General features: G+C 49.0%; 1 protein-coding gene across 1 annotated transcript; it reads right to left on the bottom strand.

Moving 5' to 3' along the window:
• Positions 1 to 7,113: 7,113 nt before the first annotated feature.
• Positions 7,114 to 11,212, bottom strand: TMEM52B (transmembrane protein 52B). Its single transcript, XM_054168021.1, is given in 5 exon segments — positions 7,114 to 7,513; positions 7,928 to 8,131; positions 8,456 to 8,502; positions 10,515 to 10,558; positions 11,159 to 11,212. Coding segments are annotated over 5 exon segments (600 nt in total). The 3' UTR covers positions 7,114 to 7,262.
• Positions 11,213 to 18,842: the final 7,630 nt, after the last annotated feature.

Raw genomic sequence — 18,842 nt, 5'->3', positions numbered from 1 at the left:
GCCTTCTTGGCTACCTGGGCACACTGCCAGCTCATCTTCAGCCAGCTGCCAACCCAGAGCCCCAGGTTTTTCTCTGCTGGGCAGTTTCCAGCCACTCTGCCCCAAGCCTGGAGCATTCATGGGGTGGTTGTGACCCAGATGCAGGACTCAGCACTTGGCCTTGCTGAATCTCATCCCCATGGAGCCAGCCTGCCCAGGGTGTCCCACCCCCCAGCTCACATGTGATGGTGAGTAATAAAATAAACACTTTTTTCTTTTAAATATATTTTATTTTTAATAGCTCAGGAAAATAAACACCTTATTGAGCAACACCATCGGCCCTCCCCCCAGCATGACTCAGGGGTTATAAATACAGCATGAGCCGGCTGCGGGGGATGGTCGCCGTGCTCCTCCCTCTTTCCAGGCAGCACAGCCGCCGGGGGCACCTGACCTGTTCTTGGACGGGTTGTGAGATGCAAGACCAAAAACATGGTCGTTTCTGTGACCGTCCCTGTTGGATCTGGATTACTGCCCAGTTAAGCAACAAAGGGCAGAAATTCTGTCACATCGTGCCAGACCAGATGCATATTACAAACAGCAGACAGTTAAAGGGAACTGTCTGCAAACAAATAGCCAGCCAGGTTTTGCCCAGTTATTCAGCAGATACATACTTGGAATATCTGTGTATCTGTGTGCTTGTTTTTTCTAGCTGATTCCAAGGCCACACCTGCAGCAGAGGTGAACAGACCCAAGTCTCCCATATCCTATTCAACCCTGTTTCAGTGTGTTGGCTTAGGAAAGGACCTTACTGCTGTTTTGCTGGAAGTCCAGTCCTGCAGCATGGTTAGAATGAAAAAACCCTCCAGATTATAGCACAGAGTCAGCTTGAATCTTGATTAAACTGAAGAGCAACCTAGATGCTCTTTAATGATCAAAACAGGATCAGGGAAACATAAAGCCCTGGTCTTTGTATGGGATTGTTCATATAAATCCTTTGGGCTGCTTCTGGAAGCTCATAGGACTGGTGGCTTTATCCCTATGTATTTATATGCACCCTTGAGTTGCTGCAGAGTGGGACTCATGCCAACACCAGGGTTATGAATGGCTTGCTCCAAATCCTATTGGAGAGCCAGGGTACTAGCTTGTGCCCCCTGTCTTGTAGAGAGCCATTTCATGTGCTGGCCACCACCCCCCTTTGCTGGTTCTTGACCCCACAGGCCTTTAGTCAATGCTCCCTCTCCAAGCCCTGGTGCACTGTAATCTCTCCTCTTGGCCATGAGGAGAAGAGAGATGAAGGAAATATATTTACTCAGTTATAGATATGCTCAGATGGTGACAGCTCCAAGATAATCTTCTCTGGCACAGGACAGGAGTGTAAAAGGATATGGGATAGAAATCTCACTCACAATGGAGGCATGGACAGCTGAGCCTGTCCCTTTAAACTGCCTTTGTGGCAGGAAGTAGACATCTTGAGGTGGGACTATTCTCACCCAAATCATGACACCTACTTTTGGATGGCTGAAGTGTGTCCCCAGAATGTCTGGTCTCAGGTTTTACTACTCACTGCAGTATAGTGTAACCTCCTGTACAGATCAATAGATGCTCCAACAGGCCCATGTCCAAATCTCTAAAGGACAGTGTGGGTCACAGTGGGAATGGCATAGACCAGTGTGACCCAGCCTTCACTAGTTTATGTGCATGAGGTTTGTACTGGAGCATCAGTTTGTTTCTGTCCTAGGAGATGTCAGCACTTCCCTATATTTGCAGGGAGTGTCAGAGGATCTCAGGAAGGGTGAGTCACAAGAAGGCTTTGTTTTTGTGCAGTGCCATAGCAAACAGCCTGGAGAGTGAAGGAATCCCAGTGCTTAGACCTAGGGAAAATTCTGGCTTTGGGACATTTGTGTGTTTCTCTAATACCTGTGTTTGGCCCCCTTGCTTCCTAACTGCCTGCAGCCCAGCAGATGCCTCTTCCTCAAGGTCAAAAGAGAGGACACTTTCTAGCCTGTCTCACCCAGGCCACTAACATGTTCTGGCAGTTTTAATGGACTGATGTCAAGCTCCTGTTGTCCTGTAAATGGCTGATTCCATCTCCAAGACTATACATAAGGCAGTTAAGCTAGCTTCTAGGTTGAATTTCTGTTGACAAATCAGACAGGAGTTTCTTCCCTGGTCTGATGCAAAGCCATGGCCTGCAAGCACATTGCTAGGTGAGTCATTTTTCCCCAACAAATCCCATGTGAAGGTCACAGATCTCCTCCCTGAACTCTTCCTGCCCTGAGGATGCAGTCCTGGATATGCGGCTACAAGCCTCACTCCTCCTGCTCCCCACTTCCTTCCCAGCAAGCCCTGAATTCCCAGCCCTCTCCTCTCAGCTCCATAATCACAATAATAGCAGTGGCACAACACCAGGCAGGAAGATGATCCATGCAGAAGCAGTGACAAACAGCTAATCATATGACTTAGAGTTCTTATTACAATGTCAGCCCGTGAGCATGTGACAAACCCCACATCCTGGGTCCGTGTGCTGGAAGGAAGAGCTGGACATGGATCTGGCAAGTCTTCCTCCCCTGGGCTGCCAGTACAAAGTGGTCCAGCACAGGGTGTCAAAACAATATGCTCTTTTTTTTTTTAGCCCAGGGTGTCAGCACAGCTCTGAGCACTCGGAGTGTCAATGTGTCTGCAGCTCACGTAGGCAGGCTGGCTTTAAAAGGGATTCCCAAGCGTTGCCAAAGCCGTGGCGGTAAAAGCAGGAGGCAAAAATAGCTGCAGGGAATCTGGGGGCAGGGTTTGCAGCCCTCGCTGTGCCGCACAGCGCCTCGGGGCAGCTCCAGCAGCTCTGCAGTGCCTGGCTGGGAAGCTGCCTTAGGTCTGGCTGCACAGCTGGCTGAAATTCTGTGCATTAAGGAGAAAAAGATCCATTATTTGCCCAGTGTTTCTTGGAGATTCATTTATGTGGCTGTCTCCTGGCAACCCCCCTGGAGCTACTGTTCAATTACCTGCGACTCTGGGCTGCCTGGGTGTTTCACAGAATCACAGAATTGTTTTGGATGGAGAAGTTCAAGTCCAACCACTCTCTAACTACCAGGCTGTGCTAGACAATGTCCCTCAGCACCACAGCTCTGCCTCTTTTAAACATCTCCAGGCATGGGGATTCAATCACCTCCCTGGGTAGCCCCTTCCAGTGGTTGGTAACCCTTTCAGTGAAGCTGTTTCTTCTAATATCAAAACTAAACCTTCCCTGGTGCAACTTGAGGCCATTTCTTTGTTACTAGGGAGAAGAGTCCAACCCCCACCTGACTCCAACCTCCTTTTAGGGACCTGTGGAGAGCAAGAAGGTCTCCCCCAGCATCCTTTTCTCCACACTAAACAACCCCGGTTCCTTTAGCTGCTCCTCACCAGACCTGTTCTCCAGACCCTGTTCCAGCTTCCTTGACAGTCTCTGGACCTACTCCAGCACCTCAGTGTCTTTCTTGTAGTAAGGACCCCAAAACTGAACCCAGTCTTCAAGGTGGGACCTCACCAGTGCTGAGTCAGGGGGACAGTCACTGCCCTGCTCTCTGGTCATCTTTGTGTCCCTCCTCTGTGCCCTCTCCAACAGATCCATGTCCTTGTGTTTGGGACTCCACAGATGTCTGTCCATGGCACAGTCCTTGCCTGGTGTGTCTCCTGCACCCCTCATGACTGGTCACCAGTTTCACTTGTCACTGGATCTATAGCAGCCTCAGAGCCAGCAGAGGCACATGGGGTCTGGAGGAGGGCACAGTTAGTCACTGCCAGCACACAGTGGCCCTTTGTGTAGATGTTTTGCTTTCCTCTAGGAAGTGTCTGTGTCCTGTCTCTGCTGAACTGCTCACTGCTCTGTTTCCTACAGCTGGTTGATTTTTACAGAAAACCTGCTCTCTTTCATTCCAGACTGGTTACCGGGCCCAGCCTGGGCTCCAGATGCCTAAATGGAATCAAATTATATTGGGAGGCTGTTAAGGAAAATACCTCTTATGGGTGAAAAGCAGCAGGACAGGACAAGAGCCCAGATCTGAACAATGTCAGTCTGAGATCCCTTTGTTCCAACCAGTAGTTCCCAGTGGCCTGAGGGGGATCATTGTTACTTACAGTCCTATGAAAACAAAGGAGACACACAACAGAGGGTGTTTCTGAAGACCAGTCTTTAAGTACCACACATTCTAGGGAAACCTAAGGGTGATGTGGACAACTGCTTTGCAGCACCTGGTGGCAGCGTACCCTCATTGCCATCATGTTGCTCCTGCCCAAATTATGTGCAGGCTATTGGTAGCCAGTGGAGAGTGGTTGTGCTTTCACCCTTGAGGTTGGAGAGAGGTGGGTATTGGTCTCTTCTGCCAAGTAACAAGTGATAGAAGAGGATATGGCCTCAGCTTGCACCATGGGAGGTTTATTTTGTTTATTAGAAGACAGTTGTTCAGTGGAAGGGCTCTCAAGCACTGGCACAGGCTGCCCGGGGAGGTGGTTGAATCCCCGTGCCTGGAGGTGTTTAAAAGAGGCAGAGATGCGGTGCTGAGGGACACAGTTTAGCACCATCCTTGGTTGAGTTGGAGAATGGTGGGACTCAATGTTCTTAAAGGCCATTTTCAGCCAGAACAGTTCTATTATTCTATAGCACCTAGCTAGCAGTGCTACTGATCTGTATTTTTTGACACAAGAGGCAAGAAGCAAAGGTTTCTCTCCACTGCACTTTGTTGTGATTGGTGTGGCTTGTTGGATGGGGGGTGAAAACATCTGAGAAGTGCTGCTGCTGTTCAACCTGTTGAGTGAGGCTGTGGAACTGTCCTTCCTGCACAGCATTCACAGAATGTTAGGGGTTGGCAGGGACCTCCAAAGATCATCCAGTCCAACTCCACTGCCACAGCAGCATCACCTAGGGCAGGTCACACAGGAGCACGTCCAGCTGGGTTTGCAGTGTCCCCAAAGAAGGAGACTCCACAACTTCTTTGGGCAGCCTGCTGCAGGGCTCTGGCACCCTCACAGGGAAAAACTTTCTCCTTCTGTTCACATGGAACCTCCTCTGCTCCAGCTTGCACCCATTGCCCCTTCTCCTATCACTGGGCACCACTGAGCAGAGCCTGGCTCCATCCTCCCCCCACTGCCCTTCACATCTTTATAAACTGAATGAGGTCACCCCTCACCAGAAAGAAAGGGAGAAAGAAAGAGAGAGAAAGAGAGAAAGAAAGGTGATAGCTGAGGTGATTTGATGCAGAGGGGGAAAGGAAGACTTTTTAAACCTCCCTTTTTATTGCAGATCTTAAGGGGAAGGCAGGGGGAAGTGTTGCACTTCTGGTTGCCGGTTGTGTAAATGCTGTGTTCCTGCTTCGGCAGGTGCATTTGCTGCCCTGTGGAGCAGCGCTGCCATCTCCTGTTCGATGCTTGCAGAGCTCAGGCCTCGTAGGCAGGGGAAGGGGTGGAAGTGGTAGAGAAACTGTTTGTGCCCTAGAAACGCCTGGGAAGTCTTCCAAGAATTTTCTGGGCTCCATAGTGCTTGACACATGCTCCAGTGTCTCTGCTCGCTTCAGACTTTTGCCACGGAGTAAACAAGAGGCTTCCAGGAAATGTTCTGCAGCTTGGTGAAGCATATAGGCCTGAGTGTGACTTTGGAGAGCAGCTGATGTCACTCTAGTAGGTGTTCCACAAGCAGTTGTTGCTGCTGTTTCAGGAATGCTGCACAACAGAAGAGCCCTAACCTTCTATGTCTCTTATTTATTGACTCCATTCCATTTTCTCCCTCATGAAGGGTAGAGTTAGGTATTGACTAGGCAATTCAGGAAGAAGTGGGATTAAACTCAGGACACTTTCTCTTCCAGTGGTGAGCCAACAGTGTGCCCAGGTGGCCAAGAAGGCCAATGGCATCCTGGCCTGCATCAGACATAGTGTGGCCAGCAGGAGCAGGGAAGTCATTGTGCCCCTGTACTCTGCACTGGTTAGGCCACACCTTGAGTCCTGTGTCCAGTTCTGGGCCCCTCAGTTTAAGAAGGACATTGGGACACTTGAACGTGTCCAGAGAAGGGCAACGAGGCTGGGGAGAGGCCTTGAGCACAAGCCCTGTGAGGAGAGGCTGAGGGAGCTGGGATTGTTTAGCCTGGAGAAGAGGAGGCTCAGGGGAGACCTTATTGCTGTCTACAACTACCTGAAGGGTAGTTGTAGCCAGGAGGGAGTTGGTCTCTTCTCTCAGGCAACCAGCACCAGAACAAGAGGACACAGCTCAAGCTGTGCCAGGGGAAGTTTAGGCTTGAGGTGAGGAGAAAGTTCTTCACTGAGAGAGTTGTTAGCCATTGGAATGTGCTGCCCAGAGAGGTGGTGGAGTCCCCATACCTGGAGGTGTTCAAGAGGGGATTGGATGTGGCACTTGGTGCCATGGTCTAGTCATGAGGTCTGTGGTGACAGGTTGGACTTGATGATCTTTGAGGTCTCTTCCAACCTTGGTGATTTTGTGATTCTTTGATTCTGTGTGACCTAGGAAATCAAGACCCTCAATCAAATTCCCTTGGATACAAAATTCCTGCAACTGGACATCATCAAAGGTGTTTTGGTTGTTCAGTTCAACTTTATGCCATCCATGAAGCTATCTTATCAACCTTCTCTAAAATTCTCCATGACTGTAATCTCAACAGCAGTTGGGTTCCTCAACATATATGGGGACATGGTCCTTGTTTGCCTTGCCTACAAAGAAAAGCCATTCTCTGTATTTCACAGGCAAGAAGATCAGCATATCAAGGACAGTGAGACTTTGGGTACTCCACTAGGAAAGGCCACTTCAAAAAGGTGTTGATATCTGCTGCCTGTGTATTCATACCTGCATGAACATGTACAAGCAATTCATTCAGGGCTGCTTCACATTTCCTTACAGAATCACAGAACAGTAGGGGTTGGAAGGGACCTCCAAAGATCATCCCTTCTAGCCCCTACCATTCTGTGACCCTCAGGGAACTTGGGCTGGAGGCAAGCAGAACAAGGCAGCATCTGCAATCTCCCTGCAGGTCACTAGCCTGCAAAGTGACTCAGCACCTTGGAGCTGCTGCCTGCTTATGCATGCAGAGGGTGATAGTAGTGCAATGATTGACACACAGGGATGGCCAATTGTTGAGTGTCTAAAGGAGGTATCAGAAGGAGCCACAGGATTATGCTGGATCTGAAACTGTTTCAGTCCCTTTCTCATTAGACTACAGAGGTTAATCTAAAATTCCTAACCCTGCTCAGAATAATCAGTTTCTGCCTGTAACTAGTGGGCATTACTTGCCATGCAGTAAAAAGAGGCACTAGTGTCCTGGGGAGGCTGCTTGGACATCCTTGCCCTCAGCAGACACCTGCGGTTTTTCCTCTGGCACCGGATCCAGGTCTGGCGCTTTCTGTCCCGACTTGACCACGGTGAATCTGCTCATGTGCAGAGCTTCTTCATAGACTGGAGGGGTGTCTGCTGCTGAGAGGGGTGGTGCTCCCTGGACAGCGTTGTGGGAATGTGCCACTGCTAATATCGTCCTGGCAGCAGGCCCAAACACGGAATGGAGAGCTGGAAGGGAGGAAACCAAAGTCTTTCTTCTCATCCTGACAGCACCGCCCCATCAGTGTATCTGCAGGGCTCAGGCTTTGCTCTCCCCACAGCCTGAATGCTTTCCTTTTCCTGTCCCTTCATTCTTCCCTAAAAGGAAACCCTCTCAGCAACACCCCACAATTTACTCCTTAAAACTTCTCAGAGGCCTCTAGCTGCTCTCGTTCCACCCAAGCATCTCACAGCTGATTCGCCCTCTGGCTGCATTTGGTGCATGGAGCCTTCATTGTACTGTATACAGATGCCACTTTCCCTGCATCCTGCCATGAACTTCCCTCTGCCAGCCCTGAGGTGCCACTATCTGGGCGTTTTCCAAGTGCAGCCCCACGTGTCAGGCTGTGCTGTAGGGCCAGGGTTCTGTCAAGGCCAACTCACAGGTAATGGTGTTCTGGAGGGTGCTGTCATGATCAAAAGCAATGACGGTGACCTCGTAGGGCTGAGGACCTGATTCCTCTCCTGCCTGATGGCAATGCAAACAGCATCTCACACAGATGGAAACCACACCACAAAGGAGCAGAAGTCCACCAATCACCATCAGTAGCCTGGAAAGGGAGAAGATGCAGAATTAGGACAGAAAGACTTTGTTTGCAGGTGGCCTTTTAAGGTCTCTTCCTGCTTGAGGCAGAGCTAAGCTCAGAGGTATACATGGTCATTTAGAGCCTTGTCCACAGATTTTGGACAGTCTCCAGGGATGGAAATCCTGTGTCCCCTGAGGGCACCTGTTCCAGTGCTGCACCACCCTTGGGAACAGCACTTTTTCCTTCTGTCTAATCAGAATTGCCCTGGATGCAGCTTGGCCAGACACCTCGGGTCCTTCTGCTGGGAACTTCTAAAAAGCCTGGCTTTATCTTCTCTCCAGATTGACTTTAGCTAGGGATGCAGCTGACTGAAGTAAATACAGACCATCTTACCAGATATACCACAGCCGGTCCCACTCCGTACCTGAGCAGCTGAGGACGAGAGGGTACAACATGTAGTTAGCCACAGAATGCCAAACAGAATCACAGAATCATAGACTCAGAATGCTTTGGGTTGGAAGGGACCTCCAAAGGTCATCCAGTCCAACACCCCTGCAGTCAGCAGGGACATCCTCCACTAGATCAGCTTGCCCAGAGCCTTGTTGAGCCTGACCTTGAATGTTCATCTCCAGGGATGGGGCTTCAACTACCTCCCTGTGCAACCTGTTGCAGTGTTCCAGCACCCTCATGGTGTAGAACTTGTTCCTAACATCCACTCTAAATCTACTCTTCTCTCATTGCAAACCATTTTCCCTCAAAGATCTCTACTGTATTCTCTTCCAGCTTCCCTCACTCCTTGATTTCACTCCACCATCTAAATGGCTCAACGATGGGAAACTAACCGTGCCTTGTGGAGGAGATAGTTGTCCGACTTCATCCATCACCATTAGGTGAGTTTGACTTCTCAATGCTTTTATCTCTTTATTGTTACCCTGGTGGTTCATAGAATCACACAATTGTTTCAGTTGGAAAAGCCCTTTAAGATCATTGAGTCCAACCGTTCTCCAACTCAACCAAGTCTGATGCTAAACCATATCCCTCAGCACCAGATCTCTACCTTTTTTATACACCTCCACCCACAGGGATTCAACCCTCCCTGCAGAGCCTCTTACAGTGTTTCAGAGTGTTTCAGTGAAAAACTTTATTCTGATAGCCAACCTAAACTTCCCCTGCTGCAACTTGAGACCATTTCCTCTTCTGCTATCAGATCCTAGGGAGAAGAAACTGACCCCACCTGGCTCTAACCTCCTTTCAGGGAGTTGTAGAGAGTTGTAGGTCTCCCCTCAGCCTCCTTATCTCCAGACTAAATACCCTCAGTGCCCTCATCTGCTCCTCACCAGACCTGTTCTCCAAACCCTTCACCAGCTTCATCACCCTTCTCTGGACCTGCTCCAGCACTTTAATGTCATTCTGGGAATGAGGGCCTACTCAATTGTTTGCAAACCTTTTTTTCTTCCTCATCTTCAGTCTAAATCTGCCTTCCTCAAGCTTCAACCCACTCCCTCTGTCCTGTCACTATAAGCCCTTGTAAAAAGTCTCTTCCTGGCTTTCTTGTAGTCCCCGTTCAGGTACCAGGAGGCTGCTCTAAGGTCTCCCTGGAACCTTCTCTTCTCTACACTGAACAGCCCCAACTCCCTCAGCCTGGCCCCATGGGGGAGTTTCTCCAGCCCTCTGATCATCTCGGTTGCCTCCTCTGGACCTGCTCCAGCAGCTCCGTGTCCCTCTTATGCTGTGGGCACCAAGGACTGGAGGCAGTGCTGCAGGTGGAGCCTCAGCAGAGCAGAGCAGAGCAGAGGGGCAGAATCCCCTCCCTGTGCTGCTGCTCTCCCTGCTTTGGATGCAGCCCAGCACACAGCTGCCTGCTGGGCTGCCAGTGACCATTGCTGGCTCCTGGGGAGTTTGTCACCATTTTACACCCCCAGGTCCTTCTCTTCCAGCCTTTTTGGATGCTGTGCTGTGTGTTCCTTTATTTGTCATTAGTAGATATGCCCAGGCATTTTTCAATACTTCTTGTTCAGTAAAAATGAATTCTCCTCAGCAATTTTCCACCCTCGCTTTGTCTTGATCTCTGTTTTTCTTGCAAATGACATCACCAAGAAGAATATTCACCAAAACTGTATTACAGCAAATAAACTTTCAAGGACAGGTCAACTCCAAATGTGTCATTAAAATTACACCAGAAAGCTTTTCTGGTGTACACCAGAAAGTGTTACAGGCACCCAAATAGGTAGCAAGAGCAGCATCATGTGCTCATGTTGTTGAAAAAATAGGAAATAATCCACTCCCCATTCAAGGGCACAGGAATTTTATGGGAGTTTTCAACAGCTGCAGTTAAAGTAACCTTGTGTGGGTAATGTCAGCTAGCATGTCAGGACACTGTTGTCCTCTACAGCCTCTGTCCTTCATTGTCTTCTCAAAAGAGTGCAAGATCAACAAGTACTCACAGTTCAGCATTGAGACAGCCTTCCTCCCCTCTCACTTGAGGGAGCTAGAAGGAGAAAGACAAGTCACAGCTGGAGCAAGTTATGGTTTTGCCATATGCACCTTTTGTCTCTGTCACCTGCACTATTACCTGAATCTCCTACAGTGAGGACCTCCTCTTACCAACATCCCATCACATATTCTGCTGTGGATCAGAAGTTACTGTGATATCAGCTGCATTGCTTCATATTTTAACTTCCCATACTCATTAAAATCCTACTTAGCACTGTTACCAGCACAGATACTGACTTAACCTTCCCTCTCACCACAAGTTTCTCTTTCCCCACCACAAGCTGTGTCATGCTACAGATGTAGACCTTTCTCCATGCTCAAATATGAATAACCCATATTCCTATTATACCCACAAGGACTTCAGTTCTGCTTTATCCCATCATCATTCCTACCCTTCTCATTTCCTTTTTCATGGATACCCTGAGCTCTCTGTTACCATTCCTGGAACAACAGCAAATATTCTTCTGCATGTCTGCCTTTTGCATGTCCAGGGAAACTATTGTGACTGTCAACTGCTAATGGCCATCCATCTTTCCAAGGTAACTCCAGAATGGAGCAGAGACCCCCCAAAAAAGGGACCTGAGACGTGACTTACCCATAAGAAACATCCCAAAACAAAGCAGATCATGACTGGGCTGTGCATCCCCATAGGGTGGTTCTGTGGCTTCTTGGTGTCTCAAGCTGCTTTGTGCCTTCTTTCTGGTTTTAGTACATCCCGACCAGGAGAAGGAGCAGATTCCTTGTTGTGTGTTGAATCTAGTCTCTTCTTCCTGCTCTACCTCTTTCAGCCCTCTTCTGGCTCTGTCCTTCTTTTCTGGACTTTTCCTCTTTGTCTGTAGCAATTCCTGTTTGTTTCTGCCTTCTTCTCTCCCTCTTTTGAAGAGATCCCAAAAGCCTTCCAGTCAGATCAGGACAAAAGCGGTGGCTACGAGTTCTTACTCTGGATGTTGAACTTGCTCAGTGAAGGGCATCATGAGATCTCTGCAGGCCTGACCCCTTCCTTCGGTCAGCAGAAAGGGTCCACCTTGGTTCATTCCCAATTATGCCTCTCCCCGCCCCTGCCCTGAGGGGAGTGGGTTGAAGGTCATGTTATTGACCTGTTCAAATGGAATTCAGATTCCTCTCCCTCCTCCAGTACCTTTTCTGCCCCTGCACTCACGTTGTCCTACCTTTGTAGGATCCAATCTACTCATTTTAGCCCTAAGACCAACATCCAGAATATGCTCTAAGCAGGGCACTGCTGCTGCAGTGAGTGAGGCTGCAATAGGATACAGAACAATTTATATACCTAGTCAGGTGCACAGGTGTGTGTATGTGAATGCAGTCTGTGTGTGTAGAGAGATGCACAAGCAACACAGCATCACAGAATGTTAAGGGTTGGAAGGGACCTCCAAAGATCATCCAGTCCAACATCCCTGCCAGAGCAGCATCACCTAGGGCAGGTCACACAGGAACACATGCAGCTGGGTTTGGAATGTCTCCAAAGAAGGAGACTCCACAACCTCTCTGGGCAGCCTGCTCCAGGGCTCTGGCAGCCTCACAGGGAAAAACTTTCTCCTTCTGTTCACGTGGAACCTCCTCTGCTCCAGCTTGCACCCATTGCCCCTTCTCCTATCACTGAACATCCCTGAGCAGAGCCTGGCTCCATCCTCCCCCCACTGCCCTTCACATCTTTACAAACATGAATGAGGTCACCCCTCAGGCTCCTCTGCTCCAAGCTAAAACACTGCTCCAAGCTGGAAAACACCTTTAAGATCATCTCTAAGAGTCCAACCATTCTCTAACCCTACCAAGGCTGGCACTAAACCATGTCCTTCAGCACCACATCTCTGCCTCTTTTTAATACCTGCAGGGTTGGGGATTCAAACACCTCCCTGAGGAGCCTGTTCCAGTGTTTGAGAACCCTTTCAGTTAAGAAGTTTCTTCTAATAGCCAACCTAAACCTCCCCTGCTGCAACTTGAGGCCATTTCCTCTTGTTTTCTTTTCATTTCCTCCAAGCCAAAGAGCCCCAGCTCCCTCAGGCTTTCCTCAGCAGGGAGATGTTCCACTGCCTTCATCATCTTTGTGGCTCTGTGCTGGACTCTCTCAAGCAGTTCCCTGAGGTCCTTCTTGAAGGGAGGGGCCCAGAACTAGACACAATATTCCAGTTGCAGTCCCACCAGGGCAGAGTAGAGGGGGAGCAGAACTTCTCTGGACCTACTCAGCACACCCTTTCTAATCCACCCCAGGATTGCCTTGGCCTTCTTGGCCACCAGGGCACATTGCTGGCTCATGGGCATCCACCTGTCCACCAGGACTCCTACCTCTTGTATCTCCCATTTTAAGGCTCTGCCACCATCCCTCTTATCTGGTAATCTCTTGCTATGACAATCTGTTCACTCACAGTTCCCACTTCTGAACTTCCTGCATGGCCAGAGAGGTCCCCCCAAATACTTTGCATCACAGGCAGATCTGTTCATTCTCCTGTCCCAGTTTTCTCTTTGTCCTGCCACTGGTTACCTTAGGAGGTTCCATTCAACAACCCATTACTTTTCCCTCTAGTAGAACTGCCTTAGATTTCTGTTATTGCTTCTGGCTATCCAGAATGTTATTGCATGCACAGAATTGTTTTCACCTTCTCTTTCTCTTTTACATAGCTGGGATAAAAAAATACTCTGCAGTAATGTGTTACTATTTGTGTTTGGGAACCATCCTGGACTGGTGCCTAAATATATGTTAAGGGCAGGCTAGCAACTAGAGAAACTTGTTGGCCCATGTTGCAATCATTGCATCCACATTACACTGGTGAATGATTAGCCTTGGTCATGCATATCAGGGTTGCAGAGCAGAACCAATGGATTCATGAACATAATGTATTCCTTCAAGGCAGCCTAAAAACCACTGACCAGTCTCTAATTATAAAAGTAGTGGTGCAGGATAATCAGGCCTTAGCATGAGTTTGTCTATTTATCTATCTCTATATCTGTCTGACTGACTATCTATCTATTTATCTATCTAACTACCTACCTATCTGTCTATCTATCTACTTATCTGTCTATCTATCTTAGAATGGGAAAATACATAGAATAAACCAGGTTGGAAGAGACCTTCAAGATCACCGCGTCCAACCCATCAACCAATCCAACACCACCTAAACAACTAACCCATGGCACCAAGCACCCCATCAAGTCTCCTCCTGAACACCTTCAATGATGGTGACTCCACCACCTCCCCAGGCAGCCCATTCCAATGGGCAATCACTCTCTCTGTATAGAACTTCTTCCTAATATCCAGCCTAAACCTCCCCTGGTGCAGCCTGAGACTGTGTCCTCTTGTTCTGGTGCTGGTTGCCTGGGAGAAGAGACCAACCTCTGCCTGTCTACAACCTCCCTTCAGGTAGTTGTAGAGGCAATAAGGTCACCCCTGAGCCTCCTCTTCTCCAGGCTAAGCAACCCCAGCTCCCTCAGCCTCTCCTCGTAGGGCTTGTGTTCCAAACCCCTCACCAACTTCGTTGTCCTTCTCTGGACACCTTCCAGCAAGTCAACCTCCTTCCTAAACTGAGGGGTCCAGAACTGGACACAGGACTCAAGGTGTGGCCTAACCAGTGCAGTGTACAGGGGCAGAATGACCTCCCTGCTCCTGCTGGCCACACTGTTCCCAATACAGGCCAGGATGCCATTGGCCCTCTTGGCTGCCTGGGCACACTGCAGGCTCATGTTCAGCCTACCATCGACCAGCACCCCCAGGTCCCTCTCTGCCTGGCTGCTCTCCAGCCACTCTGACCCCAGCCTGTAGCTCTGCCTGGGGTTGTTGTGGCCAATGTGCAGAACCCGGCACTTGGATGTGTTAAATCTCATGCCGTTGGACTCAGCCTGTCGAGGTCCCTCTGCAGAGCCTCTCTACCCTCCAGCAGATCAACTCCTGCCCCCAGCTTGGTGTCATCAGCAAATTTACTGATGATGGACTCGATGCCCTCATCCAGATCATCAATAAAGATGTTAAAGAGCAAGGGGCCCAGTACTGATCCCTGGGGCACACCACTAGTGCCTGGCTGCCAGCTGGATGTGGCACCATTCACCACCACTCTCTGGGCTCGGCCCTCCAGCCAGTTCCTAACCCATCGCAGTGTGCTCCCATCCAAGCCATGGGCTGACAGCTTGGCCAGGAGTTTGCTATGGGGAACAGAGTCAAAGGCCTCCCCACATCCACCAGGCAGTCACCTGATCATAGAAGGAGATCAGGTTGGTGAGGCAGGACCTGCCCTTCCTAAATCCATGCTGGCTGGGCCTGATCCCTATCTATCTATCTATCTATCCATCCATCTATCTACCCATACATAAAATCATGAAATCATAGAATCACAGAATTGTTTTGGTTGGAAAAGGCCTTTAAGATATTCAAGTCCAACCATTCTCTAACTTAACCAAGGCTGGTGCTAAACCATGGCCCTCAGCACCACATCTCTGTCTCTTTTAAACACCTCCAGGCATGGGGGTTCAATCACCCCCCTGGGGAGTTGGTTCCCATCTTTGAGAACCCTTTTAATCAGGAAGTTTCTTCTTATGTCCAATCTAGACCTCCCTTGGGGAAACTTGAGGCCATTTACTTTCATCCTATGCCACTCATCACCATATCTCTGCCTCTTTTAAAACACCACCAGACATGGAGATTCAACCAACTCCCTGGGGAGCCTCTTCCAGTGTTTCAGGACCCTTGCACTGAAGGAGTTTCTTCTAAGAGCCAACCTAAACCTCCCCTGGTGCAACTTGAGCCCATTTCCCCTTGTTCTATCACTTGATACCAGGCAGAAGAGACCAACACCCACCTGGCTCCAAATTCCTTTCAGGGAGTTGTAGAGAGCCAGAACTGGACACAATATCCAGGGTGTGGCTTCACCAGGGAAGAGTAGAGAGAAAGGAGAACCTCCCTCAACCTGCTGGCCACACTCTTCTTACTGCACCCCAGAATACCATTGGTCTCCTTGGCCACAGGGGCACATTCTGGAGCCCTCAACACAGGAAGGACATGGACCTGATGGAGAGGGTCCAGAGGAGGGCCACAAGAATGATCATGGGGCTGGGGCACCTCTGATATGTGGACAGGCTGAGGGAGCTGGGCTTGTTCAGTTGGGAGAAGAGAAGGCTCCAGGGAAACCTAATAGCAGCCTTCCAGTACCTGAAGGGGACTACAAGAAGGCTGCAGAGGGACTGTTTGCAAAGGCCTGCAGTGATAGGATGAGGTGCAGTGGTTTGAAATGAGAGAAGAGCAGATTTAGATTGGATGTTAGGAACAAGTTCTGCACCATGAGTATGCTGGAACACTGCAACAAGTTGCCCAGAGAGTTAGTTGCGGTCCCATGGCTGGAGAAACTCAAAGTCAGGCTTGACAAGGCTTTGAGCAAGCTGCTTTAGTGGAGGATGTCCCTGCTGACTGCAGGGGAGTTGGACTGGATGACCTTTGGAGGTCCCTTCCAACCCAAACCATTCTGTGATTCCTGCTTCAACATTTGTCACCATGGTTCTTTTTCTCTACAAAGGCTTTCTGTGTGTTTTCTATGTTTGTGTATGTGTGAATACAGCAGGAAGAAAGGATGGGCTTTGCTCTGAGTTTGTATTAAACATTATTATACACCCTTTCTTTGAAAGGTCTGACATCAACATCTTCTTCATACTCTTCCAGTTCCTTTTTTCTGCTGTTAGTCTTTTTAAGTCAGCTGGACTGCTGCCTTCTCACAGATCCAGGGATACTTCTCCAAGCAATTCCCACTGTAAACCCTTGCCTTGTAATAATGCAGGTATGCACAGTTGTGCTTGGAGGACAAAGAGATCCTAGGGAAAACAAACCAACAAGCAAACAAAGACCATCTTGTTAAAACCTGCCATGTACAAACAAACAAAGCCAAAACCCATGAAGTCTTCCTGGACAATCATACCTCACTGTAAAATTGCAAGGCAGAGTCATTGTAAGGTTTGTAAAGATTTATGCAACATGTTGAAGAATGTTAACAGCTCCTAAAATCATTCTCTGACCCTGAGCCAGTGTGTGCCCAGGTGGCCAAGAAAGCCACTAGACCAGGTTGATCTAGGCTTCATCCAGCCTGGTCTGGAATACCTCCAGGGAGGGGCTTCCTGTCAAGGAATCAAGGGGCTGGAGCTCCTCTGCTACAAGGACAGGATGAGGGAGCTGGGGTGGTTGACCCTGGAGAAAAAAGGGCTCCAGGAAGACGTAACAGCAGCCAGAAGGGGGCCTGCTAGAAGGCTGCAGGGGGACTGTTTGCAAAGGCCTGCAGTGTTAGGATGAGGGACAATGGTTTGAAATGAGAGGAGATTTAAATTGGATGTTAGGAACAAGTTCCACACCTGAGGATGCTGGAACACCATAGCAGGGTGCCCAGGGAGGGAGTTGAGGCCCCATCCCTGGAGATATTCAAGGTCAGGCTCAACAAGGCTCTGAGCAAGCTGCTCTAGTGGAGGATGTCCCTGCCCACTGCAGATGTGTTGGGCTAGTTGACCTTTGGAGGTCCCTTCCAACTTTGACCTTGAATATCTCCTGGCATGTGGTCTCAACTACCTCCCTGAGCAACCTGTTGCAGTGTTCCAGCAGAACTTGTTCCTAACATCCAATCTAAATCTGCTCTTCTCTCATTTCAAACCATTGCCTCTCATCCTACCCCAACAGGCCTTTGTAAGCAGTCCCTCTGCAGCCTTGTAGCCCCCTTCAGCTGCTGGGGACCCACACCACTCTATGATTCTGTGTCACCAAGTTTTAAACAGTGAGTGACCAGCAGCCACTGGTTGCATTTGTTTGTTGACTCCTGCTCACACTTTGGAGCATTTTTCTCTTTTGAGGACTCCACACCTAAAGGAGGACTTCAACTCCAAATTCATCTGTGGCTGGGTTCTGCCTTGAAACCTTGTCATTAATAGGATTTTGATTTCCTCCTCCTGCAGTGCACAGGGAGGATATTGTGCAAGGAGTTTTTAAACCCCACCAAGTGCTTAAGTTTAGGGAACTTACCAGTCCATTCTCTTTGTGGAAAGAGTGGTACCATCAGCCCAAGACCAGCCATCCACTCCATATGATAATCCAATCCAGTAAGGGTTTTTGGCTGATATTTGGGCTATGCTAGCCTGCCAAAAAAATGCACAACATTCATTACCAAGGACTTTGTGGCTCATTGGCTTTTTTGGCTCTACCTAAAGAACTGCTGTTGAGAGAGGAGCTGATCAAGAAAGAGCCAAAGGACTTAATTTGACTCTCTGAATTCTTCATCAGTTTCCAAGAGGCAACATCTCTGTTAAGAGTTAGATATTGGTTGGACTCAATGACCTTAAATACCTTTTCCAACCAATATAATTCTGTAACTCCAAGCAAACAGGAACACTTTGTGTCTGGGATCTCAACTAAGGGTAAGGCCAAGGTCATATTTCATTTTTCAGAGCTCTGAGTATTCAAAGAGACTTCCTGAATGAAAGACTTGGTGCCTCTAACTTCCATGACGCTCATGTCCAGTGTTTGGGTGAGTAACATCCTGTGTTGCTGGCTACCTCATCACTGCACATTTGTGGTTGAGTGCTCTGCAGGCTGCATTGCCTCAGGCCCTGGGGTCAGTGCCTCTTTCACGATGTGACATCAAGAGGTACTCATGGACTGGGGAGGAGCTTTCACAGTAGAATAGAATAGAATAGAATAAACCAGGTTGGAAGAGACCTTCAAGATCATCGTGTCCAACCCATCAGCCAATCCAACCCACCTAAACAACTAACCCATGGCACCAAGCACCCCATCAAGTCTCCTCCTGAACACCTCCAATCACCAAGGTTGGAAGAGACCTCAAAGGTCATCAAGTCCAACCTGTCACCACAGACCTCATGACTAGACCGTGGCACCAAGTGCCACCTCCAATGCCCTCTTGAGCCCAGGCAAAGGAACACGGCTATGAGCAGGACCGTACCGCCTTGCTTTTCTTTTTCAACATCAGAAGGGTGGCATTCTGGGAGAAGCAGTGGTCTTCACTTTCCTGCCATGTAGCCACCTCCTCTGAAACGTAGAAACAGGTGTCACCTCCAGCCCATTTCCAGTTTACAGGGCAGAGTGAACATCTGGGGCCTGGAAGAGAAAGAATCCATCAGTCCCTTATAAACAGCCAAAGGAAGGGTAAAGGACTTCCTATGCCCCCCTATAGGCCTGGAAAGTCAAAGTTATGCAGAGCTGAAGGCTGTCACACTTCATGGGTGACATCTACACTTACTTTGTTAAAAGATTCATTATTTAATCTGATCCAGCATGTAACATCCTT

The sequence above is a fragment of the Dryobates pubescens genome, chromosome 15 (genome assembly GCF_014839835.1).
Source record: "Dryobates pubescens isolate bDryPub1 chromosome 15, bDryPub1.pri, whole genome shotgun sequence".
Taxonomy (NCBI): domain Eukaryota; kingdom Metazoa; phylum Chordata; class Aves; order Piciformes; family Picidae; genus Dryobates; species Dryobates pubescens.
The sequence above is the reverse complement of the archived record's forward strand: the minus strand, read 5'-3'. Positions and strand labels throughout refer to the sequence as shown.